Below are 23,109 nucleotides of genomic sequence, written 5' to 3' on the forward strand. Positions count from 1 at the left end.
TACTTTCTCTGCAGGAAGAAATCACCTTAGGTTAATTCCACTTAATTCCAAAATATATTTCTTATATGGGTTTTTACTTAGGGAATTCTGAGGAATATAATGGACAATATGATTCAGAGTAAGCTTGAAATGAAAGAATTGATCCTATGTTGTTTATTCCCTCTCTTTTAGGGCAAGTTAAAGTATTCAGAGCTCTTTATACGTTTGAACCCAGAACTGTAAGTATTCAGTGTTTTCTTTTTTTTAATTTTTAAAATTATTTATTTATTTATTAATGAAAGAGAGAGAGAGAGAGAGAGAGAGAGAGAAACAGAGAAATAGGCAGAGAGAGTAGCAGGCTCCATGCAGGGAGCCCATTGCGTGGGACTTGATCCCAGGACTCCAGGATCATGCCCTGGGCTGAAGGCAGGTGCTCAACCTCTGAGCCACCCAGGTGTCTCAGTATTCAGTTTTTTTGTTTTGTTTTGTTTTGTTTTTAAGATTTTATTTATTTATTTATTCATGAGAGACACACAAAGAAAGAGAAGCACAGACACAAGCAGAGGGAGAAGCAGGCTCCATTCCATGCAGGGAGCCTGACATGGGACTCGATCCTGGGTCTCCAGGACCATACCCTGGGCTGAAGGTGGCGCTAAACCACGGAGCCACCCGGGCTGCCCCCGTATTCCCTTTTTAACTTTAAAATTGACATAAAAACCTAAGGTGATTTCATTTAGATACTTCCTCAGGCCTAAATGACCTGTCTTGTCTTTGATAGTTGTACATGATTCATGAGAATGGATGATCAGTCACTTCTGTGCAGTCCAGAGGTATGAAAGCTTAGTCCCTCATTGATCTGAATGTGTCTCCACCTTGGGGTCATGTCATCCACCCTGTTCCGCTTCCCCACCTTTCATCACACCACCCACTTTAAAAATTACCACGTAACCCCCATATAAAGCCCATGACCTGATCTTAGTCATACTTCCTGTAAATCTCACGCTGACCTTCCTGGTTCTTCCTGTTGACCCTCTGCCTCAGGCTGCCTCTTAACAGCACCTTTTACCAACTATATAGAGCCATTTTTTATGTGTCTGCTGTGTATGCTTTCCATTATTATAGTTTCTGGGGTCCATCCATCCTTGGTTTAGTGAGCACTTACCATGTGCCAGACCCTGGCCCAGGCCTTAGGGACCGTGCTACATCAACAGAAAGGGTGGCCCTCTGGAGCTCCCATGTGCTCCACTGAAGGGAGACAGACAGTAAGCAGACAAATGAACATGACTATAAGGGCCTGATCAGTGCTATGAAGAAAAATAAGGAGGGGATGGGGCTAAAAGGTTAATGGAGAAAAGAGTTATTTTCAGCAGAGTGTTTGAGGATGGCCTTTCTATAAAGGTGACGTTCCAGTAGAAACCTGAGGGAAGTAAGAGAACAAGGGAACAGCAAGGAGAGTCTTTGGTGGGTTCTAGAAACAGCAGGGAGATGCAACTAGAACAAAGGAAATGGGGAGGTAGGAGATGGGTTCAGGGAGCCTGGGCAGAGAGAGAGAGAGCAGATCATGTTGGGCCTCCTGGGGTAAGATGGAAGGTTTTGAGTCTAGGGTTGATCAGACAAGTTTTAGAAGGTGTGGGAAACTATCCAGCAGAGTGAGCGTGGGAACAGACCATCCAGTTAGGAGGCAGAGGAGAGAGACCCAGCAAGGAAACGGGCTCCCTTGACTTTCCCGTCTTCCTCCCTGGAGATGGGAGCCTTCGTGCTTGGGGGGAAGCCAGCTTGCTGCTGGGTTTGCCTAGGTTTGCCCTGGACCCTGTTGTTCCCAGAGCCGAGCACCTCAGAAGGTAGCACAGAATGAGTGGTAGCACAGAACGAGTGACACCGAGCTTTGACTCACTCCCATCAGGCTGAGGTGGGCCCTCAGATTCCAAATCTGTCATACACTCTCCGTGAATTTACTTCCCCTGTGGCCCTCTGTGTCCTCATTTTGAAAATGGGAATGACATTAGCCATCCTACAGAATTTTGCTCTGAGCAGGGAATGAGACTGATAATCTAAGCCTTGCATGCAGTGAGTGCCAGGAAACCACAGCAGGGAGTACAGCTGGTTTGGGGTGTGTGCATGTTCTGAAGTGTAGACAGGACTTTATCAACAAAGTGTTCCTGGGATAAGAAAGGGGTTGAGTGGGTAGATGTAAATCTCAGTTTTTTCTTCTTTTTTTTAAAAGCTTTCATTTATTTGAGAGGGAGAGCACGAACTAGGGAGGAGACGGAGAAACAGACTCCCCACAGAGCAGGGAGCCTGATCTGGGGCTCGAACCCAGAACTCCAGGATCATGACCTGAGCTGAAGGCAGACACCTAACCAGCTGAGCCACCCAGGTGCCCCAGGTTTTTATTCTTACTAGGACATTCCATGCTATCTCTGCTGTATTGGTAGAGCAGGGAATGAACGGGCAGCGTGTTAGCTTGCTAGGGCTGCCTAACAAAGTACTGCAGACTATGTAGCTTAACTGACAAAAATTTTTCTTAGAATTTTGGAGGCAAGGCATCATGTGAAGTGTAGACAGGGTTGGTTTCTTCTGAAGCCTCTCCTCAACTTGTACGTGATTGTGTATCGTGTCCCCACAGTCTCTCCTCTGTGCTTGGTTTCGTTTCTTTTTTTTCTTTCTTTTCTTTTCTTTTCTTTTCTTTTCTTTTCTTTTCTTTTCTTTTCTTTTTCTTTTCTTTTCTTTTCTTTTCTTTTCTTTTCTTTTCTTTTCTTTTCTTTTTTTTCTTTTCTTTTCTTTTCTTTTCTTTTCTTTTCTCTTTTGTCTTTCTTTTCTTTTTCTTTCTTTCTTCTTTCTTTCTTTCTTTCTTTCTTTCTTTCGAGAGAGAGAGCATGAGAGACAGAGAGATCACAAATGGGGGAGGGACAGAGGGAGCAGCAGACTTCCACTGAGTGGGGAGTCCAATGTGGGATTCCATCCCAGGACCCTGGGATCATGACTTGAGCTGAAGGCAGACACTTAATGCCCTGTCCTGTCAGTTTCCCAGTCTGCTCTTCTTAAACGGATACCAGTCATTTATGGATTAGGGCTCACTCAAATGATTTTAATTTTATTACTTCTTTAAAGAATCTGTCTCCAAATAAACTCACATTCTGAAGTCCTGAGGGTTAGGACTTCAACATATGAATTGGGGGGTGGGACACACAAAAAAGTACGTGTTGCTGTCTTTGTGTTTGTCCTCTGCTCACAGGAAGGCTGTCATTTCCTGTGTCTGATTATCCTAATCAATGGTTTCCTAGGTTGCAAGATGCCTGAGGTTGATAGAAGTGAGGGTTGGGGGTTGCTCATCAGCTGCCCTCCTGGGCTGCTCAGTGAGTAATGGACCATTCTCTGCGGCCTCCGGCACTCTAGGAAGGGACCTGCATGTACTCAGTTTGAGACCAGACATGACTCCTGACTCCCCCCCCACACCCCCACCCCGTATCCTGTTGGTCATCTTCACCTTTGTCCTTTCTCACTAACCTCCTCCTCCTCTAGTTCTCTTGTGCGTTTTCTTGCTTCTAGCACAGGGACTCCAGGTTGCCCATTCCACCTGCATTCCTCTGTCTGGTTAATTTTCCTGAGATGTAGCTTTGATCCCATCATCTGTTTCAATTCTTTGACTTAAGATAGAGGCCCCTATGTTGCAGCCCGTTCCTAGCCCGCTGTCCTCTGCTCCTTCCCCTTCTTAAAACCATTCCAACCTGGATCTGATACACAGTAGGACCTGTCTCTAAATCCTCTCTGAGCTCTAATAACATACTTCCTTTTCCTGGGGCACCTGGGTGGCTCAGTTGGTTAAGCGTCTGCCTTCGGCTCACGTCATGATCCTGGGTCTTGGGATGGAGCCCCACATTGGGCTCCTTGGTCAGTGAGGAGTCTGCTTTTCCCCATCCGGCTGCTCGTGCCTTCTCGTGCTCTCTCTCTCTCTAAAAAAAAAAAAAAAAAAACAAATAAAATCTTTAAAATAAAAAATACTTCCTTTTCCATAGAGACTCTCTGATTAACCCAGTAAAGAGCTAAGTTTCCTCCTCTAAACATCCACATTTGGCATTTCAGTCCTGCTCCCTGTATCAATACTTAGGAGGCCAGCAGAAACACAGGGCTCTTCGGAGCTGGCCATGGTTTTAGGACCCACTCTGCCTCTATGGCATCTATGTGACTTGGGAAATTTGGGAATGCCCTAACCTCTTTGCCTCAGCATGTTCCTTTGTAAAAGTAAGAATAATAATCTCATAGGGTTTTAGTGCAAATTAGGTGAGATTGTGTGAAGCTGCTGTTACTATTAGGAGGGCTACTGGTTGCTGTATTCAGAGACATTTAACAAATAGTTTTGAAGGGTTGACATACTGATTATTTTAATTTACCTTCAGTTCTGCCCTAGGATGGACTCTCTCTACTACTTTTTAAAAATCTTCATTGTAATTGAATGCACAGAAGAAAACAGATATCTAGTTCATTAGGTTTTTTGAAGAGTCTGTATTTAAAATGCTGTTTTAATATCCCTGCTCCCAAGGATCCTTGGCTGTGGGAGCAATGCTGCTAATTCATCCAGGATGTATGGTGGTTAGTAATGAGTACCCCCACACCCACTGCCCCCACACTCTGCACCTGCCCACCTCCCCTCAATCCAGATATTAAAGGAGAGGTGGCTGGCTGGGCAAGTAGCCTCTGGCTCCCATGGGCCTTTCTGACTGCTTTAGTGCCTCTGCTGGACCAGTTATTCAATATTTTGAATCTCATCCCAGAGCTAGTTTAGTTTTACATTCTTTTTCTGAATAAGAATTTCTGTTGGAGGATGCAGGAAGCTTAGTTTGTCTCTCTCCTCCATCTCTTCCAGTAGCCATGCCTGGAGGGATGGATGTACCCTGGTACATCCTAAACTGACCTGGCCTCCTCAAGATGATTGGGGCCAGACAAGATGGAAGGGCTGAGCTGGGTCCAGCTTCTACTCTTCTGTCCTCCGGCAGTAGGCACAGCAATGCCCAACATCAATCTCAGTGATCCACGGAATGAGCAGTTTCTCACTCCGGATTCTTCCTGCCATCCCATTTTTCTTCTGTCTTGCTTGAAGACAGGATAGTCCTGGCACCATCTGTGCCTGTTTGGTTCTTAATTCTTGCCCAACCCCTGGTCTAATAAAGCCTCCCACAGAGATCTGGCTGGACTGGATAGACCAGTGTCAAGATGCCCTGATAAAAAGGGAACAGCATTTTCTGTATGCTGGCGGTGTATTGGTTTCTGTTGGAACAGCAGCAGGACCCTGCTCTGTTGTGTCATGTTTCCATGCTTCACTAGGTTTGTAGCACTCTGTGTATACAGGCAGGAACCCTAGAATCAGATTCCAAAAAGCTGAAGTGAGAGCCCAACTCTGCCACTCACTAACTGTGATTTGTGGCACGTTCTTCAAATCACTCTAAGGCTAGTTATGAAATGGAGATGAAACCCATGTTTCAGCCCTGCCATAATGGGTTGTTTTAAGGATTGAATGAGGTGAAGCATGCTTTGAAAGAATAAGGTGCTTCTTGGTTTTGTCATATTGCGTCAAGTGGGAATGGGAGTAAGGGTGAACCACAGATACTTTCCATAGCCACCATCTTTTAACCATGATGACTAGTACTGGCTATGCATGACCCTTTATAAGGGAGAAAGTATAGGTGCTGGTAAAGACTCCAGAGTCTTAAAAAAAAAAAAAAAGAAAGAAAGAAAGAAAAGAAAAGAAAGATTCCAGAGTCTTAATTGTCGTGGTTCAAGTCCGGTGTCGACCACATACCTGTTCTGTGGCCTTGTACAAGCTTCTTGCCTCCAATGTGATGAAAAGAGTACCACCCACTTCATGGTGTTGCGGGTGAGAATTAAATTTGTTAATATTTGTGAGTGTTCATAACCTAGTGCCTGGCACTAAATAGTACTGTAAAGTGGTAAATAAAAACATCCCTGGAAAATTTGATTTTTAAAAATCTTTTTATTAATTCTTCGGTTTCCAGGTTGATAAATCTGTAAAGTTTCACCAGTATGTTGTAGTTTCTCAGAAGTTTTTTATAAAATATTTATCTTCATAAACCAACAAAACGAGAATGCCTTGGGAATTGTGTTACCAAAAATATATGAAACAGGAATGAGAATATATATTACCAAGTTTGTACTCATCACTCCAGCATTCCAGTGGCTAACAATTTGCTTGTGCTGATACCTTGTGGTTCTTCAAGGAGAGAGGAAAAGAGGAATGCGGTTGAAAACCAAAGAACAAATGAGAAATAGAGTGCTTCCTTGATTGTGTCACTGTTTTCCCACTTCTGTTCCATGAATGCGATGCCAGGAATGTAAAAGTATAGACCCTCATCAAATCATTTACATTAAGTGCCCTGCACACGGTTTCTTAATGGAAAGTGTGAATATTGTGGGTAAAATCTATTTAAGTTTTAAAATCATGAAAATGACCTTGTCTATACTGCCACCAACAGTGTGAGGAATTTGGTAGACCACCTCCTGGGCTAGGTTAGGAAAAACTGCCCCTAGTTCCTTTGGAAGAAGATATTTTATGGGCAATTGCCTTGTCTGTCTGGGAGTTATTGATTAAAAAGAGAAAAAACTGTCCACTTTCCTTTCTCAGGGGAAAAAATAGTGAGGTCTTTCTTTTTCCTGACTGAAATCGACTGCCTCTTGTTCTTCTCTCAACTGAAAACAAGTCTCACCTAATAGGTGGCTTGTGGCAGACACCAGTGTTTGAACGGCAGCCATTATTTTAAAAACCAAAACAGCACTGAGAAGTGTTGAAATGACTGTATTTAGTAACATGTTCCAAATGATGCGTTTTACCAAACCGCAAAGCACGAGAATCACTTAAAAGAAAATTAAGAGTCTTAACTGTTCTTGGCTTTTTATTGCCTTTAAATTGATTTTATTTTTATTTAATTTTTGTTGCCTTTTAAATAATTGAGGTAAAAGGTCACATAACATAAAATTAACCATTTTAAAGGGAACAGTTCAGTGACATTTAGTATATTCACAATGTTGTGAATTGTGAAATGTGACAACCCCCACTTTCCGGTTCCAAAACGTTTTCGTCTTCCTAAAAAGAAATCCTATACTCATTAGGTACTTACTTTCCATTATTGGGGGTTTATACCTTTTTTTTTTTTTTTTTTTTTAATGAGAAGGTCTCATCACAGGGATTTTTGTGTTTGTGCTTTTTTGAAGCTGTTTGTTCAGTACTTTTTTTTTTTTTTTTTCCCAAACATGCCTTTTTGGTTCAAGGGTGAATGAACTTAATACATGTAGAAATTTAGGCAAACTTGACTTGTGATTTTAGAAGGAGGTCAACACCATAGGTAGAGATGATCCTTAACTTTCATGAAAGTGCCCTTGTTAGACATTAGTGGGCAAGGATAGTTCTTGGGAAGGTACAGGTAAGAATGGGCTTTGGATGGCTCTGAGACTAGAGAGATCTCATCAAGGTATTGTACTCTTTCAAACTCTAAGAAACTCAGAGTCCCTCCAGAAAAATGCCAAGCTTTCACATATGTTCTGTTTTCCTTACTTCCTTACATTCTACTTCATTCTCTCCTCCTAACCCTTATTACCATCTCAAATGGTGTTAAAATTGCCAGCAATGGCCAACCTTCCTGTTACAGTAATGACCACTGTATTTAAGATAGCTGGGGTGCTTGGTGGACCTTGTGTCTCCTTTCTGGCCTCTCTGGGAGAGATCCAGTTTGCAACAGGATCACTAACGGAAATAGTTTGTATCCACAATCACTTTCTGTACTCATCATATTTTGGTAGCATATTGATCACAGATCAACAAAATATGATAGAGATAGAGAGGGCTTCCTGAGTGGCTCAGTCAGTTAAGTGGTTGCCTTTGGCTCAGGTCATGATCCCAGGGCTCCCTGCTCAATGAAGAGTCTGCTTCTCCCTCTTCCTCTGCCCCTTTCCCCTACTCATGCTATCTCTTTCTCTTTCTCCAATAAATAAAATCTTTAAAAAAAAATATGATAGAGAAAGATTAGAGAAGATCATAGAGGACTTTTTTTTGCCCTAAATGCCTATTTCAAATAATATTAAAACCTATGTCATTGAGTCTACATAGGTTTAACTAATTTTGCATAGCTTGTGCTGTGTGTACTAAGTCTAGACTCAATAAATCAATCATAAATGCAACAAATGCTTCAGAAAGTACCTTTTAAAAGAACTCAGCCACTTTTTTCTGTCATTAACTATCATTTGGTAATTTTTATGTTTGAATGCATAATATACCTAAGTATTTATGTATGTGGTTGCCTAAAGCATGGTATATATATTTCTTCATTTATATTCAGGAGGAAATAGTTATAATAAAGATCAGCTTTGAAACATTAGTTTGTCAGTAATGTTTCATTATGGGCTCCGTGTATAGATTTAAGTATCTAAAAACCACATTGTCTATAAAATACTTTAGGATTTGAAACTCATATAATGATTAGCATAATCCTAATATTCTAATTCATGAAAAAAATCACATGAAGTCAAACTGTATATATTTTTTTCTTTTAGCCAGATGAATTGTACTTTGAGGAAGGTGATATCATCTACATTACTGACATGGTAAGCCCAGCAAATACTACATATGACCTAATGGTGCATAAGACTGGTGTAGCTGCAATATTATACACTTTTTAAATGTTTATCTGTATAGAAATACATATGCCCAGGTTTGTTCATCTTAGCACAATTTGTAATAAAATTTGACGTAGCCCTTATGTTGACCTATAGGAAAATAGTTGAATAAACTTCAGTATATTCACAAGTAGAGTATGATACAGCTATCTAAAAAGGAATGAGGAATATCTCTAAAGGCTATTATGAAGTAATTTAAGTGAAAAAAGGTGAGGTGAAAAAAATGTGGACAGTATGCCTTACTTAAGAGAGGTGATATGTATAACTGTTTTCTTTAGTCTAAAACAAAAAAGTCAAAGGAGGAATCATAAAATCACACTTAAAAAATAGTTTCTTGTATATGAGGGAAGGGACATAGGGTAGAGGGAACATGGAATATAGAGTTTTTAAAAATTACCCATTGCTTTGGAGCTTGACTTTGGAGTCATGTAAACTTTTGCATAGCTCTAAAATTAAATTAAATGGCAAAAAACAATCCCTGAAATTTAAAAGCAGAATGAATCAAATGAAGTTAATTATACCTCAGGTAATTGGCATAACCGCACAGAAAGGAACCATTCCAAGTGACCTTAAAACTCAGCAGTTCGCCTGAACATCTCCAGTAGAACATACAGGAAGGATAAAAAGGACTGGCAACAAAATAACTGTTTTTAATCATGATCTTATAGTAGAAGCATTGGCATTGCTGTTCTGAGATTGTTACATGTGTATTGTGGTCTAGAGCAAATGAGTCATTTGGTCAGTGATACTGAAAATTGGGATTTTCAGCCTGCAAGAAAAAATATAAGATCTTACACAGATGTAAGATCAATGCAGTTAAGTAAAAACCCTGCAGCGCTGCATTTGTATTGCTAGCGTGTTGTATTTTATCTAAAATCAAATAAAAACACATCCTGCTCTGTCCTTTGAAAGGGCCTAGGAAAAAAATGACCAACCCAGTAAGAATATGTTATTTTGCATTGAAAGGAACAAGGCTCTTTTGAGAAATACCTGTTACCAGTTTGGGGGCAGCAGAGGTGCAAGATAATCCAGAACACTGTGTTATTGTTGTTAGAAGCAAGGAAGCCTCCAAAGACAAGGATCACAGTAGAAGGACGGAAGGAAGTTGATGAGGCTGCCACTAGTCAAAGATAGGACAATTTGAGCAGACAAGTAGGGGAACAGTCCTCAAGGATTGAAACACATTTACCATATTTAAATTCATGAGCTGCCAATGATACTTCAAAAACCCAAACATCATTCTTCACCCTGAGAGGATGTTACGGAACCAACTTTTTATTCTGACAACTTCAGTTGAGGAAAATGATTAGTGTTGATTCTCCCATTTCTCTATGAACTTCATCTCTGAATAACCTGAGAGTTGATGAAGGAAACTTTTTCTTTAAAGAGATATTCCAGTTGATTAAATGATAAAGGAATGGTAGAATGTCATTATTTTACAACCGTCAGGAAACAATGGATCCAGTTTATGCTCATCAGTGGCTAACTGTCATTACAAAAAGAGAGACCGTGAGACTTTAATGTGTCTCCCTGATGGAAGAAAGCAATACTACCTATAAGATAGTCTTGTCCAAAAAACTGAATCTGATTGTAGGACAACTAGAAAACTTGAATATTAATGTACATATTTGATGATATTAAGAAATTAATGAAATGAATTTTAAGCTCTGATAATGGTTTTATGTCTTTGGGAAAAATCCTTATCTTTCAGAAATACATACTGAGATATGTACAGGTGAAGTAATATAATATCTACAGTTTATTTCAAAATACTCTGAATGGGAGGCAAGTCATAGGTTAGATGTATGAAAGCAATTGGCCATGGGTATTTATGCAGGTGGGAGATGAGTTTATGTATGTTCATTACACTGTTGTTCTTTTTATAGGTTTGAATTTTTCTAACATAATGTTTCCCCCAAAATGAAGCTAAAATAAAGAGATCTGTAGAAAAAAAAATCTTGAAGTTAAGAGAAATTAGACTGAACAAAAAATTCTACAGACCGCTTAAATGTCATTGTTTTTTTTCCATTTTGTATGTCTCTGATTTGTGTGATGAAGTATATTGTATTTGTTGCAGGCCGATATGTGTATATTTGTACTTTAATGATAAGGGGAATGGACATTTGTAACTAGGGGGTGAGGAGGCTTGATGGTTGTGACTAGGGCCGATGGACATTCCATAGAACAGGTGTATTCTATGAGCCAGATGGTTTTAAAAGTGATTGAATGTAAACTGGATATGGTGCCACTTAATTTAACTCTTTTTTCACTAGAGTGATACCAATTGGTGGAAAGGCACCTCCAAAGGCAGGACTGGACTAATCCCAAGCAACTATGGTAAGCATGGCTGTGGTGGCTTTTACTTCGCCTCTCCTCTGTGTACTTTCAATTATCTGGTTCCTGAAGTCTTTCTGCTTGCTGCTGTGGCTGAGAAATCAATGAAGTCATTGCCAGTGTAGGACATTTTGTACTCTGTGAATCTCTCGTTAATAAAACAGGAATGGACACTGGAGGCACTTGAACTTGATTCTTCGGCTTAAGAAAATGCATTGTAGCACTCTTGATAGAACCCAAGGTTTCCAGGGAAATGCTTATGGCTTTACTCTATCCAACTCTTAGAATTTTTTTTCCCCTTTTCTTTTGCTGTTAAACCAAATCTCAGATTGTTTCTTAGCCTAGTTCTTTCTTTTGTGATGAAGTGACCTTGCCTTGTTAATTTATGTCTGGAGCAGTTATGTTCATTAAATGAGTATCAGGGCAGTTTGAGGAGCGTGAGTAGTGAGATACAGCCCCTGACATGAGCCACTTCTAGTTGCAAGAGGGAGAAACAGACTGATTACTTCTGTAGAAAAGAGGAAAAAAAATAGGAAAGTCCAAAGAGCACAGAACTGGTAAACAGGGTTTTAATCCTTTCTCTTCCACTTCTTAATAACAAGGGACTTTAGTGAAGGCACTTAACCACTGTCCCTGGGACTGTTTCCCCATCTGTGTAATGAGAGGTTTGCTTTCAGTCATTTCCAAGATCCCTTTTGACTTCAGCATTAGATGAATCCCTAGACCAAGAGGGCTGGCATTGGGCTGCCAGTTCCACACCCTGGCACAGAACTTAGAACATTTCCAGGAAGGTACTGCAAAGTTCCTAGTGGAGCAGTGAGGGGGAGGGGAAGGGAGAGAAGTGAAAGCCGAGGTCTGGGACCCAACACAGGGGCCCCACTTGCCCTGGTCTAAAAGTGATACCATTCTGGGTTAAAGAAGGCCTGAAACATTTCTACATTCCTCTAACCTTTGAAATCCGCAGCATACCTCTACCATGCAGTGCATTTCCAGCCAGTCATAGACACTGACCATGTAAAATATTCCTCTGTTGCTTTGGGTCTCCCGCAGCCAAGAGAGTGTCCAGTTCCAGCTCTTTATGAAAGTGGGAGGGGGTAGGGCTGAAGTCTGTTTTGAACCACGGTCTTCATGTGATCATTCCTGTCGATTCTGGGACAGCAAAGAACACCCCTTCCTTAGGGTCAGGTAGGTTTGCTGATTACTCTTCGTAAACACAGGAAGCAAACTGTCTCCCCCTCCTGCGTGCCCCCCACACGCACACACACGAGGGAAACAGAATTCTTTTCAGCCATCTTCCAACTAGGTTGTTTTTACAGAATGTAAAAATGAGCATCAAATGTTTTCTTTTGCATTTTTGTGACTAAGTTTATGACACACTTGGCTGTACCGGTATGTAGGCCATGGATGTTTGTTTTTGCTTATACTTCCAGTTAATTACCGCGTTTGGGTTTTGTTTATACTTCCAGTTAATTGCTGTGGTGTTGCCTTATTGCTTAGCTTGGTTTTATTTTGCAAATAATTCAGCTCCTTTTAAAGCAGGAAACATTAGTTTGATTTTCTGCTATTTTCTCGGATCCACTTAAGAGGGATGCTCTATGACGGGAGGCCCTGGCACCCTGGGAGCCGGGGACCGCGGAGTGGCTGCAGCGGGTCCTTCGGGTCCTTCTCAACATTGGGTTCGCTCTTTTTGTTTTCAATCTAGTGGCCGAGCAGGCGGAATCCATCGACAATCCATTGCATGAAGCTGCCAAAAGAGGTGGGTGTGGTTGTGTTTCATTGAGGGACACAGTGGAGTCGAGCACACAGATTCTGATTACACAGTTTGATGACTTTTGATCCATGTATATACTCACGTAACGGACACTGAAATCAAGATCTAGCACATTTCTGTCGTCCCAGGAAGTTCCCATTTCCTGGTAAACACACCTGCCTGAGAGGCAGTCTCTCTCTCTCTCTCTTTTTTTTTTTATTGGAGTTTGATTTGCCAACATACAGCATAATACCCAGTGCTCATCCCGTCAAGTGCCCCCTTCAGTGCCCGTCACCCAGTCACCCCAACCCCCCACCCACCTCCCCTTCTACCACCCCTTGTTCGTTTCCCAGAGTTAGGAGTCTGAGAGGCAATCTCTGTTCTGCCTTCTATCACCCTAGAGAGATAAAATGTTATTTAAAAAATTGGGGGTGGGGGGAGCACCCAGGTGGCTCAGTGGTTGAGCATCTGCTTGGGCTCAGGGTTGTGATCCGGGGTTCTGGGATTGAGTCCTGCATCAAGCTCCCTGCACGGAGCCTGTCTCCCCCTCTGCCTGTGTCTCTGCCTCTCTGTGTGTGTGTTTCATGAATGAATAAATAAAATATTTTTAAAAAATAAAAATAAAATTTAAAAAAATTTCCTTCAGTAATCTCAACACAGTGTGGGTCTTGAAACCATAACCCTGAGATCAAGAGTCAGTCCAATGAGCCAGCGAGGCTGTACGTACCCCCATGATTTTCATTTTTTTTTAAGATTTTATTTACTTTTATTTTTTTATTTTTATTTTTTTATGATAGTCACACAGAGAGAGAGAGAGAGAGAGAGAGAGAGAGGCAGAGACATAGGAAGAGGGAGAAGCAGGCTCCATGCACCGGGCACCCAACGTGGGATTCGATCCTAGGTCTCCAGGATCGCGCCCTGGGCCAAAGGCAGGCACCAAACTGCTGCACCACCCAGGGATCCCTAAAGATTTTATTTATTCATGAGAAACAGAGAGAGAGAGAGAAAGAGGCAGAGATACAGGCAAAGTGAGAAACAGGCTTCAGGCAGGGAGCCCGACATGGGACTCACCCATGGTCTCCAGGATCACACCCTGGATTGAAGGCGGCACTAAACTGCTGAGCCACCCGGGCTGCCCTGATTTTCATTTTTGAAATGTCAGCCACCAACACTGTTGAGTTCTTTACTTAACCCGTGCTCAGTGGCAGGTGGAAAGGTGTTGTCTGTGACTCCCCGAGCTCCAAGTCTGGTGGGGGAGAGATGTGTGTAACAGATCATTACAGGATGGTGTCAGAAGAACAGCACTGAAGTATGTTTAAGTTAAGCAGGCTGTAGAGGCCGCAATGAGGAACTGGAAGGCAGGAGGGTGGAGGCTTCTTGTGGGTGTAGCATTTAGGAGAGTGTTGTAGTAATGCAAGTGAGTGGGGTGCGGGTGAAACTGCGGAGGGAGAGAGCAACAGGGACCGGCCTGTACATGGGACTTTATCCTCTACATTAGTGGTTTTCCACTGGGGGTAATTCCTCCTTCAAACCCTGGGATATTTGGCAATGCCTGGAGACACTTTGACTGTCATGACTTGGGGATGCTACTGGCACCTTTTGGGTTGTAAATGCTGGGGACATACAATGGTACCCAGGTCTGCCCGCAACAAAGAATTCTCCAGCCCTGCTGCTGCCAGTAGGGCTGCTGTTGAGAAACCCTACTATGGACACAGGGAGTTTTTATAAGGCCTCAAGGAGGTTTCTTTCATTCTATTCCAGATCTTTTTGAAACATGAATGTGCAAAAGGAAACTACTGGTTGAGAATTGTGTATAAGTAGAACTACTAAGCTGACATTTTAAAAACTAATATTTTTCTGTATGTTAAATAACTGGAATTTAAATAAAGACTTGAAACTAAAAAACAAAGTGATTTATGAACTAGATATTTAGACATTAGCCAGAGGGTTTTAAATTGGTAGTTATATTTTAACATATGAGGAGGTTATTTAGTGTTTATTTCCTTATTTTCTTATAAGATCTGAAAATACATTTTAATATGAAAATGAGTAGTATCTACTTGTTCTTAGGTTTGACTCTTTTTTCCCTAATTTCCAGGATTTCACAAAGGAAAAAGTTCCATGTATGTGCATTTTACAGAGTAAGACAACCATAAGTAGGCTCATTTAGGCAACTCTTCCCTTTAACTGACCGTTAGAGACTGATGTTGTACAAGCCACAGAGCTTACTTGTATCTCGTCAGTGACATACACAGTGATCAGCTGTATGTGGGCCAGGCCGTGGATACCATAGACTGAATGTTTCCGTCTGCTCAAGGTTCAGATGTTGAAAGCTAACCCCAGATCAATGGTGTTTGGAGGTGATTAGCTTATGAGGGCTCTGCCCTCATGAATAGAACCAGTAGAGACCCGGGAGGGCTCTCCTGCTCTTTCTGTCCAGGGGGTGGAAACAGTGTCCATGAACTGGGAAGCAGGCTCTTACCAGGCATTGAATCTGCTGTTGCCTTGATTCTGGACTTGCCAGAACTGTGACAAATAATTCTTCCCCTCCACCGGCCCCCTCCATCCCCACTTCCAAGTTGTTGTTAATGCTTTTCATTAATAAACTGGAAGTGAAAATGTACCATAATGAATGCATTACTGGGCAGGTCTTAATTTCAGACTTGCTGACTAATCCATTCTAGATGGAAATTTATGGAGGGTGAAATTGATTTAAAAGCAAAACCAAAAAAAAAAAAAAAAAAAAAAAACCCAAGCCCTTTTTCTTGTGTTCTTATAAATGCATGATGTTTTCAGGCAATCTGAGCTGGTTGAGAGAATGTCTGGACAACCGAGTCGGCGTTAATGGCTTAGACAAAGCTGGAAGTACTGCCCTGTACTGGGCCTGCCATGGGGGGCATAAAGGTACTGCCTTCTGTTTGCTATCTCATCAATGTCCACGCTACTGAAAATGTGCTTCACGCAGAGGAGCTGGAGTTACGGAAATGAAAAAAAATTATTCTGCTTAAATCCTTTAGAACATTGGCCAAAAGCCTTGTTCCTGGAAGGTCTGTAAAACAGTAGGTAGAATGCTTACTGCATGGACCTCTCTCACTTGAAAGACTGGAAACTTCCCTTCCTCTCTCAGGCTTGGAAGGGTTAGAGGAAAACAATAGTCATGTAAAAACAAATACCACAATCTAATCTTACAAAAAAGAAAGAAAGGGGCAAAAGTGACCCTTCTACTTAGTTTTTCCCAAGATACGCTTGCACAATTTATATTCTAAGTTGAATGCATGCTGGTGGATTCCAGGGAAAGACAGCATTTGCTTAAGTTAGTGATGGAGTTGGTGACCTTCTCAGTTATAATCAATATGAGAGTGGAATTTCTGGGTCTGTTTCAGCCTGACCAAAAAAATCTGCCACACCTGCTCTCTTTCTCCCTCTCCCAACAACAACAACAACAACAACAACAACACACACACACACACACAAAATAAACAAAACGATCAGAAACAGAGCACCCAGCAGATTAAATAGCATAGCTAACGGAAAGTTGATGGCTGTTTCCCAAAGAAGCCGATCTTATGTTAGCTGATAAACGCACATTAGTTAAATGAATATACAGTATCATCATGAACAGTGAACATAGAAATATTTCTACAATGGTTGCCATGTCAAAATGTGAAAGCCAGATTATTTGAAAACAACTATTCCCTACATAATTCTACTTTTTACATTCTTAAGTCTTGTATTTACATATATTTAAAAAATTTTATTAGAATTTTCTTGATTCTTCTAAAGAATCCTCTTGTTTGAAGCTGTTGTGCCTCATTTTGTCAGCCTTTTCCTTTTCATTCTTAAAAAATACCTTTCTTGTTTGATTTTCAGACATAGTGGAAATGCTGTTTACTCAACCAAACATTGAACTGAACCAACAGGTAAGATCAATTAGGCAGAAGTCTGTGGTCACATCACATACCTGCCTAATTCTCAGGGAGCAGCGTATGGGCATGCAAAGTCCTGTCTCTGTGTCTTGAACTGACACTGATTCCCATTCAGTATCTTTCATACAGTTTTTAACCAAAACACTACAAACACACAGTTAAAAAATTACTGTTGTACCAAAATCCAAATTGTATAAAGCCCCAAATGCCTACCATATTTCTTTCTCACTTACCACTTTGGGTTATTGGCTCTCTCGTCTTGCCTTCATGTTACTAAGGAAGATGCTTATGGAGCTTTTCCCTAGGTCATCTTCTTCATAAATGTTTCAGTGTCCTGTCTGAAGGCATAAGCTTATTGATTGCCCCTACTGTGATATCCCAGCACCCAAGCCTTTGTTCCTCTGATTGTCCCCCACGTATCATATCATAGTTTCTGGTTCTTACTCTACAATGGCTTACAAATATTAGGGCTATTTAAATATTGCTCACTGCTTGTGTCACTTTTGTTTCTGTACTTAGTGGCTTTTATTTAGCTGGTTTTGGGTTTTGTGTCTCACTAGACACTTTCACACTGTTTGCCGTTCTCTTGACATACTTTTTCAAAATGTATAAGATAACTGCTTTCTTCCTCCCCCCGCCCTCAACCCCCCCGAATGGTACTGGTACTTCCAAAGCCCTCATTCTCATTCTCTGATCTGAGTGGCTTGGTTTCTGCTGCCTTTGCTTCCTTCCTGTGGGAAGCCTTACTTTCATCTCCTTCCTGTGGTGTGTCTCCACTTTTCTGGATCTTGTACATTGCCTTCCTTTTGTTGTAGAACATCTCCAAGTAGATTGCTAAGAAAGGGGACCTAGGGGATGATTATTTGGCTGACAGAATTCGAGGTTGAAAATGATTTCCCTTAGAATTTTGCAGGTAGGGCTCTAGGATGTTCAGTATTTAGAATTGCTTTTGAGAGATTTGATGCATTTTGATTCCCATTATTTTGTGTATGGTCTGCTTTTTCTCTTGCTCAGAATTTGTCACTCTGTCCATGGTGTTCTAGTGTTTCACAACGATGTGCATTAGAGTTGGTCTCTTCCCGGTAATGATGGTGGACTCTTTCAAGCTGGAAAAATATTGTTTCTTGTTTCTTTTCTAATTTTTACTACCCATTGTCTTTGTTCTTTGGTTCTGGAATGCCCATTAGTAGTTAAGTTGGACCTCTTACATTGAGCCTCCAGTTATTTTAGTTTTCCTCAGAGATTTTTTTTACCTTTATGTTTTATCTTGGTTACTTTTTTTAATTTCTCAGTGTCCTCAGTGTCATGTAAGGTTTCTGTTGCTATATAATGAAGAACCACAAACCTAGCAGCTTAAAACAACACCTGTTTGCCTATTTTCTGTAGACCAGAATTCTAGGTGCCGAGCAGGTGGGCTCTCTGCTCAGGGTCTCCCAGGCTGGAATAAAGGGATTAGCTGGATTGGGTTCTCATCTGGAGCTCAGATCCTATTCCAGGCTCACTCAGGTTGTTGGGAGGATTGAGTTTCTTTCTCCTGTAGTGCTGTGGACCTCAGCTTTCCGAGATCACCCCTCTCCATAGACATTTCACAACATGGTTGTTTGCTTTCTTCTTTAAGGCCCATAGGAGATTGTGTCTCTGACACTGTACCTTTGGGAAAGGGTCCACCTGCTTAGGTCAGGCCCACCTGGTATAAGCTCTCTTTTGATGAACTCAATATTATCTGATTAGAAACCTAATTACGGGAGTGATACCCTATTTTTTTTTAAAAAGATTTTATTTATTCATGAGAGAGAGAGAGAGAGAGAGAGAGAGAGGCAGAGATACAGGCAGAGGGAGAAGCAGGCTCCATGCCGGGAGCCCAACCTGGGACTTGATCCTGGGACTCCAGGATCGTGTCCTGGGTCAAAGGCAGGCGCTAAACCACTGAGGCACCCCGGGATCCCCAGTGATATCCTATTATATTAATTAGTCTCACCCATACTCAAGGTGGAGGAATTCGACGGGGTGGATCCCAGGGGGCAGGGATCTCGGGCACCATCTTAGAGTTCTGTCTGCTATAAGCTCTTTCTTTTACTCTGATTATTACTTTTAGGTAGCATCTTTTCTTGTTCCATTGTGCTCTTTCATGTTACATCTCAGATATATTAATTACAGCTTTTTAAAATGTTTTCTGCCATTCACTGTACTGTGTTTTTTCCCTTAGAGATCCATTAACTTTGTCTTGATCTTTTCTCAAATAATGGAGGCTTTCCTCAAATACCTAGTATCTTTGTCCATTCACAATGGAAGTATGGTGGAAATTGTGCATGCTTATGGGGCTTACCGACTGTTGCGGTTTCTATAGGGTGAAGTAAGGTCCTGGCTGTTTGGGTGATACCCAGATGAGTATGAGTACCCTCTCCCTCCTCCACATGGGGAGCTATTTGGCAGCACCAGAGAACTGTTTTTGAGCCTCCTGCCTGGGCATAGATGCTAGACTGCACACACTGGGGCAGTGGGGCAGGTAAAGGCTGCTTGCTGCTCAGTTTGTAAGTTTCCAGGCTCACCCACTACTTTTAGCTCCTGGCCTTGCTGCCACCTTCCCTTATACCTCTGAGTTCATGAGCTTGGAGACAAGCCAGTTCATTTTTCTCAGGATAATGCTGCCATCTGCACTGGGTCACCTGGCAGCAAGGAGAGAGGAAGGTGATCTAATTACTTCCATAAACACTTTCACCTAGTACTCTTGTTTTCACTCCTCATGCCTGCTCGGCGTCTCCAGGCATCTCTAATTCCTAATTCATGCTAGCTTTCTGCAGGGATAGATCTGCTTGCTTCCTCCTGTTGTCTCCCTGTGCAGGCATCTGCATTTCCACCGGTTCTCTGCCAAGTTGGTTTCTAATCCTCAGAGATTTTCCTATTCCCTCACCCCAAATGACTCTTCTGTCGTCTCCTTTCTTGCTTTTTGGGATTTTACATGATTTCTTAAGTTGTTCTCATTGTAGGTTTACTTAGAGTAAACCTAAATTCATGCATATTATCAATCCAGTCTTATTTTTAAAAATGCTTCTTTCTCTTTTTAAATCACTGTAGAACAAGTTGGGAGACACAGCTTTGCATGCTGCTGCCTGGAAGGGTTATGCAGATATTGTCCAGTTGCTTCTGGAGAAAGGTAAAGCATGTGCCCAGTTTATCTGGCCTTTACTTACCCTAGAAAAACAGGCTACATTCACTTATATTATTTGAAATAGTAGGAAGAATAACAGGCTTTGTATTTTGAAAATAAGATTTTAATGTCCACTGTGTTTGTATCATAGAGTTGTTACAATAAGATGAAATTACGGTATTTGAGGTGATTTGTGTTAAGTTTTTAGTTTTATTTTTTAATTTTTATTTATTTTTAAGTTCTTAGTTTTAAATTAAAAGTTTGGTAAGCTTTAAGATTACATATGTTACTTTCAGTATGAGTTTATTGTATATTTCTGCAAGATTAAAGGGCCTTAGAAGAAAGGCACGCGTGTATATGTGCAAGTGTGTGCACACGCATGCAGAGAAGATCCTATCTCAGAAAGCTGTATGGGTAAAAGTTGCTGAGGTCGCCATTCACACAGAAAAGTTTCAATAGAGAAGAAAGAAAGCTGTGATTATAATGTCCTCCTTTGAGCCGAGCAGGTACTAGATATAGGAAGAATGAGAAGATACCTTGATTCTCTATTTTTATACAAGTCAGAGGGGACTGAAATTATGGACCGACCATCCATCCATCCATCCATCCATTTGTCCTGCAAATATTAATGAACACTTATGGAGGGCCAGGCATATCCCCCATACCGTACCCTGGTCTAGAAGGCTATAACATAAGTTGCTTGATTCATGAGGTGTCATAAGGGTGCACTGTCATTAGGGATCTTTGAGCAGTGTTATGAGATACATGAGAGGAAGTGTTATTGATTTAAAGTATGTGGATGATGTAAACCTCAAGTATAAAAGAAGACACAGCATGGGGACCACTCTAGTGCCCCCTCAAGGTTATGCTGAGAACTGTGTCATCTGTGCCTGCAGCCACTAAACCGCTCCTGCTGCTGAGACCTTGAAATGAGCCTAGTCTCACCTGAGATGTGCTATAAGTGTAAAATGTACATCAGATGTAAAAGACTTAGTGAAAAAAGATGTAAAGCATCACAGTTTATGTTGGTTGTATGACAGAGTGGTACCACTGTGGATACGCTGGATTAAAGAAAATATATTATTAAAATGAATTCCAGTTTTTGAAAATGTGGCCACTAGAAAGTTTAAAATGACATATATAGCTCACATTGTATTTCTCTTGGGTAGCACAAGTTGAGAGGGACACAGGAAATGATTGTTTCTTCTCTTGCATTGCTGGCTCTGAACATTTCCTGTCCTGGCAGAAATCACATATATGAGTTCTAAAGTGTAATTTAATGTAAGATATGATTAGTCACAAAATTCTTAACCCTCAGGGATCTTTTTTTACCTGGAGCACAGTGAGAGAATGAGGTTTGATTGTTTTTTTTTTTTAATATTTCATTTATTTATTAGAGAGAGAGAAAGCAAAGAGAGAGAATGAATGGGAAGGAGAGGGAGAAGCAGGCTCTCCACTGAGCAGGGAACCCAACACGACACACGACTCAATCCCAGGACCTTGGGATCATGACCTGAGCTGAAGGCAGACTTTAACCCACTCTGGCGCCCGAAGAATGAAGTTTCTATAGACCCTTAGCTACGAGTAGATCTAAATCTGCTCAGGAGGGAGATTTTTATACACAATCGCCATATTCCTAATTAAAGATGCCATACTTTCTTAACTCAGTATTTTTGTGCCTGTGAATTTCATTGCATTTATTTTTTGTTTATGGAAGAGGATGTGGTTACAAAGAAAATGGCACTCTCATATATTGTGGCAGGGGGTGTAAATTGGTAAAGCCTTCTTGAAAAGCAATCTGACAGTAGTTAGGAGAATTAAAAATGTGCATATCCTTTCATTGCAGCATCACTTCTAGAAAACTTCAGAAAGATGCTGTTCAAGGAGGTTTACAATATGGTTTGTGATAAAGGAACAGCCTCAGTGCCCCTCAGTAGGGGGGTGGTTAAGTAAATTTTGCATTGTCCACAACGTTGAATACTTATAGATATTTAAATAGATGGAATTATAAGGATATGTACCATGAGGGAATGAGTACCAGTATGGATTTGTTGGGTTAAAAAAAATCAGTTTACAGACCAATGTATGTGATACGACTATGTATATGTATGCATACATACATGCATCTGTGAATGCATTCATGCACCTAAGGAGATAGGATTGATGCCCATTTGCTGGGAATGGCTTCCTGTGGACAAGCGGGAAGAAGGGAAGGAAGGGTGAGTTAGGGGATGAAATGGGACATATGCTTCTGTTCAGCATACTTCTATATTTTTGAATCTTTATCAATGAAAATGCACTCATGAATTCTGATGTAATTTTTACCACAGTGAAGACAAGGGGGAAAAAAAGCAAGTAGAAGATGGGGCTGCAGGAACCATGGATTGCCTCTAGGTTTTATTGTGTTACTCTTCTGCTAATTTGTACAGGAGTATACTTACAGATATAAAATATTAATCCCCTCAGGTGTAACCCACGTGGTCTTTTCTCAAGAAGCAAAGGTTGTAGTAAATTTAATCTCCAAAAATTGGTGCCAAGACACATTGGAGTCTAACTGACTTAAGATTCACCTTGGGGATAGTAAGCTCCCTGCTGAAAAGTCACATGCAGTATTCTGAGGACTTGAAAGGAGAGGCTATATTTTAATTGTGCCCAATTAATTATCAGGAGTGCTGCTGCAACTCCCTGATTCAAGATGCCAGATGTGCTTTTACTGTTCTGAAAAAGCTTACTTTGGGGCCAGAATGGTTCTCTAGTAAGTTTGGCCAAAAGTTATTAGTTTTGGTGGAAAGAAGATTGCTACTAGAGGTTCTTTACAAACACCTGATGTGGTTTTCTTGTTTTGGGGGTAAGGTGCAAGAACAGACTTAAGAAACAACGAGAAGAAGCTGGCCCTGGACATGGCTACGAATGCCGCCTGTGCATCTCTCCTGAAAAAGAAACAGGGGACAGGTATTTGGTTTCAATCCTTTTTCCTCTGGGTGCCATCATGACCAAGGATTATCATCTTAGAACTGGACACAAATGCTTCTTGGTAAACTCTTTGTGTGGTTCTAAAGTTAGGTTTTATCTCCTTGGTCTAATTTGGAACGTTCACCATAGAAGTAACTTTCATGCACACAAGTTGAAGAGACATCAACATTTTAGTCTTTTATGTATGTTTCCTTTGTACCTTACAATCAAATTGTAATCACCTTGGTTTCCATTAGAGTTCTCATCAGAGAGCCATGGTCTCCATATCCTCATTTCCTAGGTTCTTACGAGTGGTTACCTCTAAATATTTTTTCAAT

At 41.1% G+C, this 23,109-nt stretch overlaps 1 protein-coding gene across 1 annotated transcript in view; it reads left to right on the forward strand.

Annotated features, from left to right (window-relative positions):
- OSTF1 (osteoclast stimulating factor 1) overlaps positions 1 to 23,109 on the forward strand; it is a 54,831-nt gene that overhangs the window by 25,501 nt on the left and 6,221 nt on the right. The window contains exons 2-9 of the mRNA XM_026001539.2: positions 172 to 218; positions 8,539 to 8,589; positions 10,935 to 10,998; positions 12,698 to 12,751; positions 15,542 to 15,649; positions 16,616 to 16,665; positions 19,747 to 19,825; positions 22,673 to 22,771. Of these exons, the coding sequence (XP_025857324.2) occupies positions 172 to 218; positions 8,539 to 8,589; positions 10,935 to 10,998; positions 12,698 to 12,751; positions 15,542 to 15,649; positions 16,616 to 16,665; positions 19,747 to 19,825; positions 22,673 to 22,771 (552 nt within the window). The remainder of the gene's footprint in view (positions 1 to 171; positions 219 to 8,538; positions 8,590 to 10,934; positions 10,999 to 12,697; positions 12,752 to 15,541; positions 15,650 to 16,615; positions 16,666 to 19,746; positions 19,826 to 22,672; positions 22,772 to 23,109) is intronic.

This window comes from Vulpes vulpes, chromosome 1, assembly GCF_048418805.1.
Source record: "Vulpes vulpes isolate BD-2025 chromosome 1, VulVul3, whole genome shotgun sequence".
NCBI classification, from domain to species: domain Eukaryota; kingdom Metazoa; phylum Chordata; class Mammalia; order Carnivora; family Canidae; genus Vulpes; species Vulpes vulpes.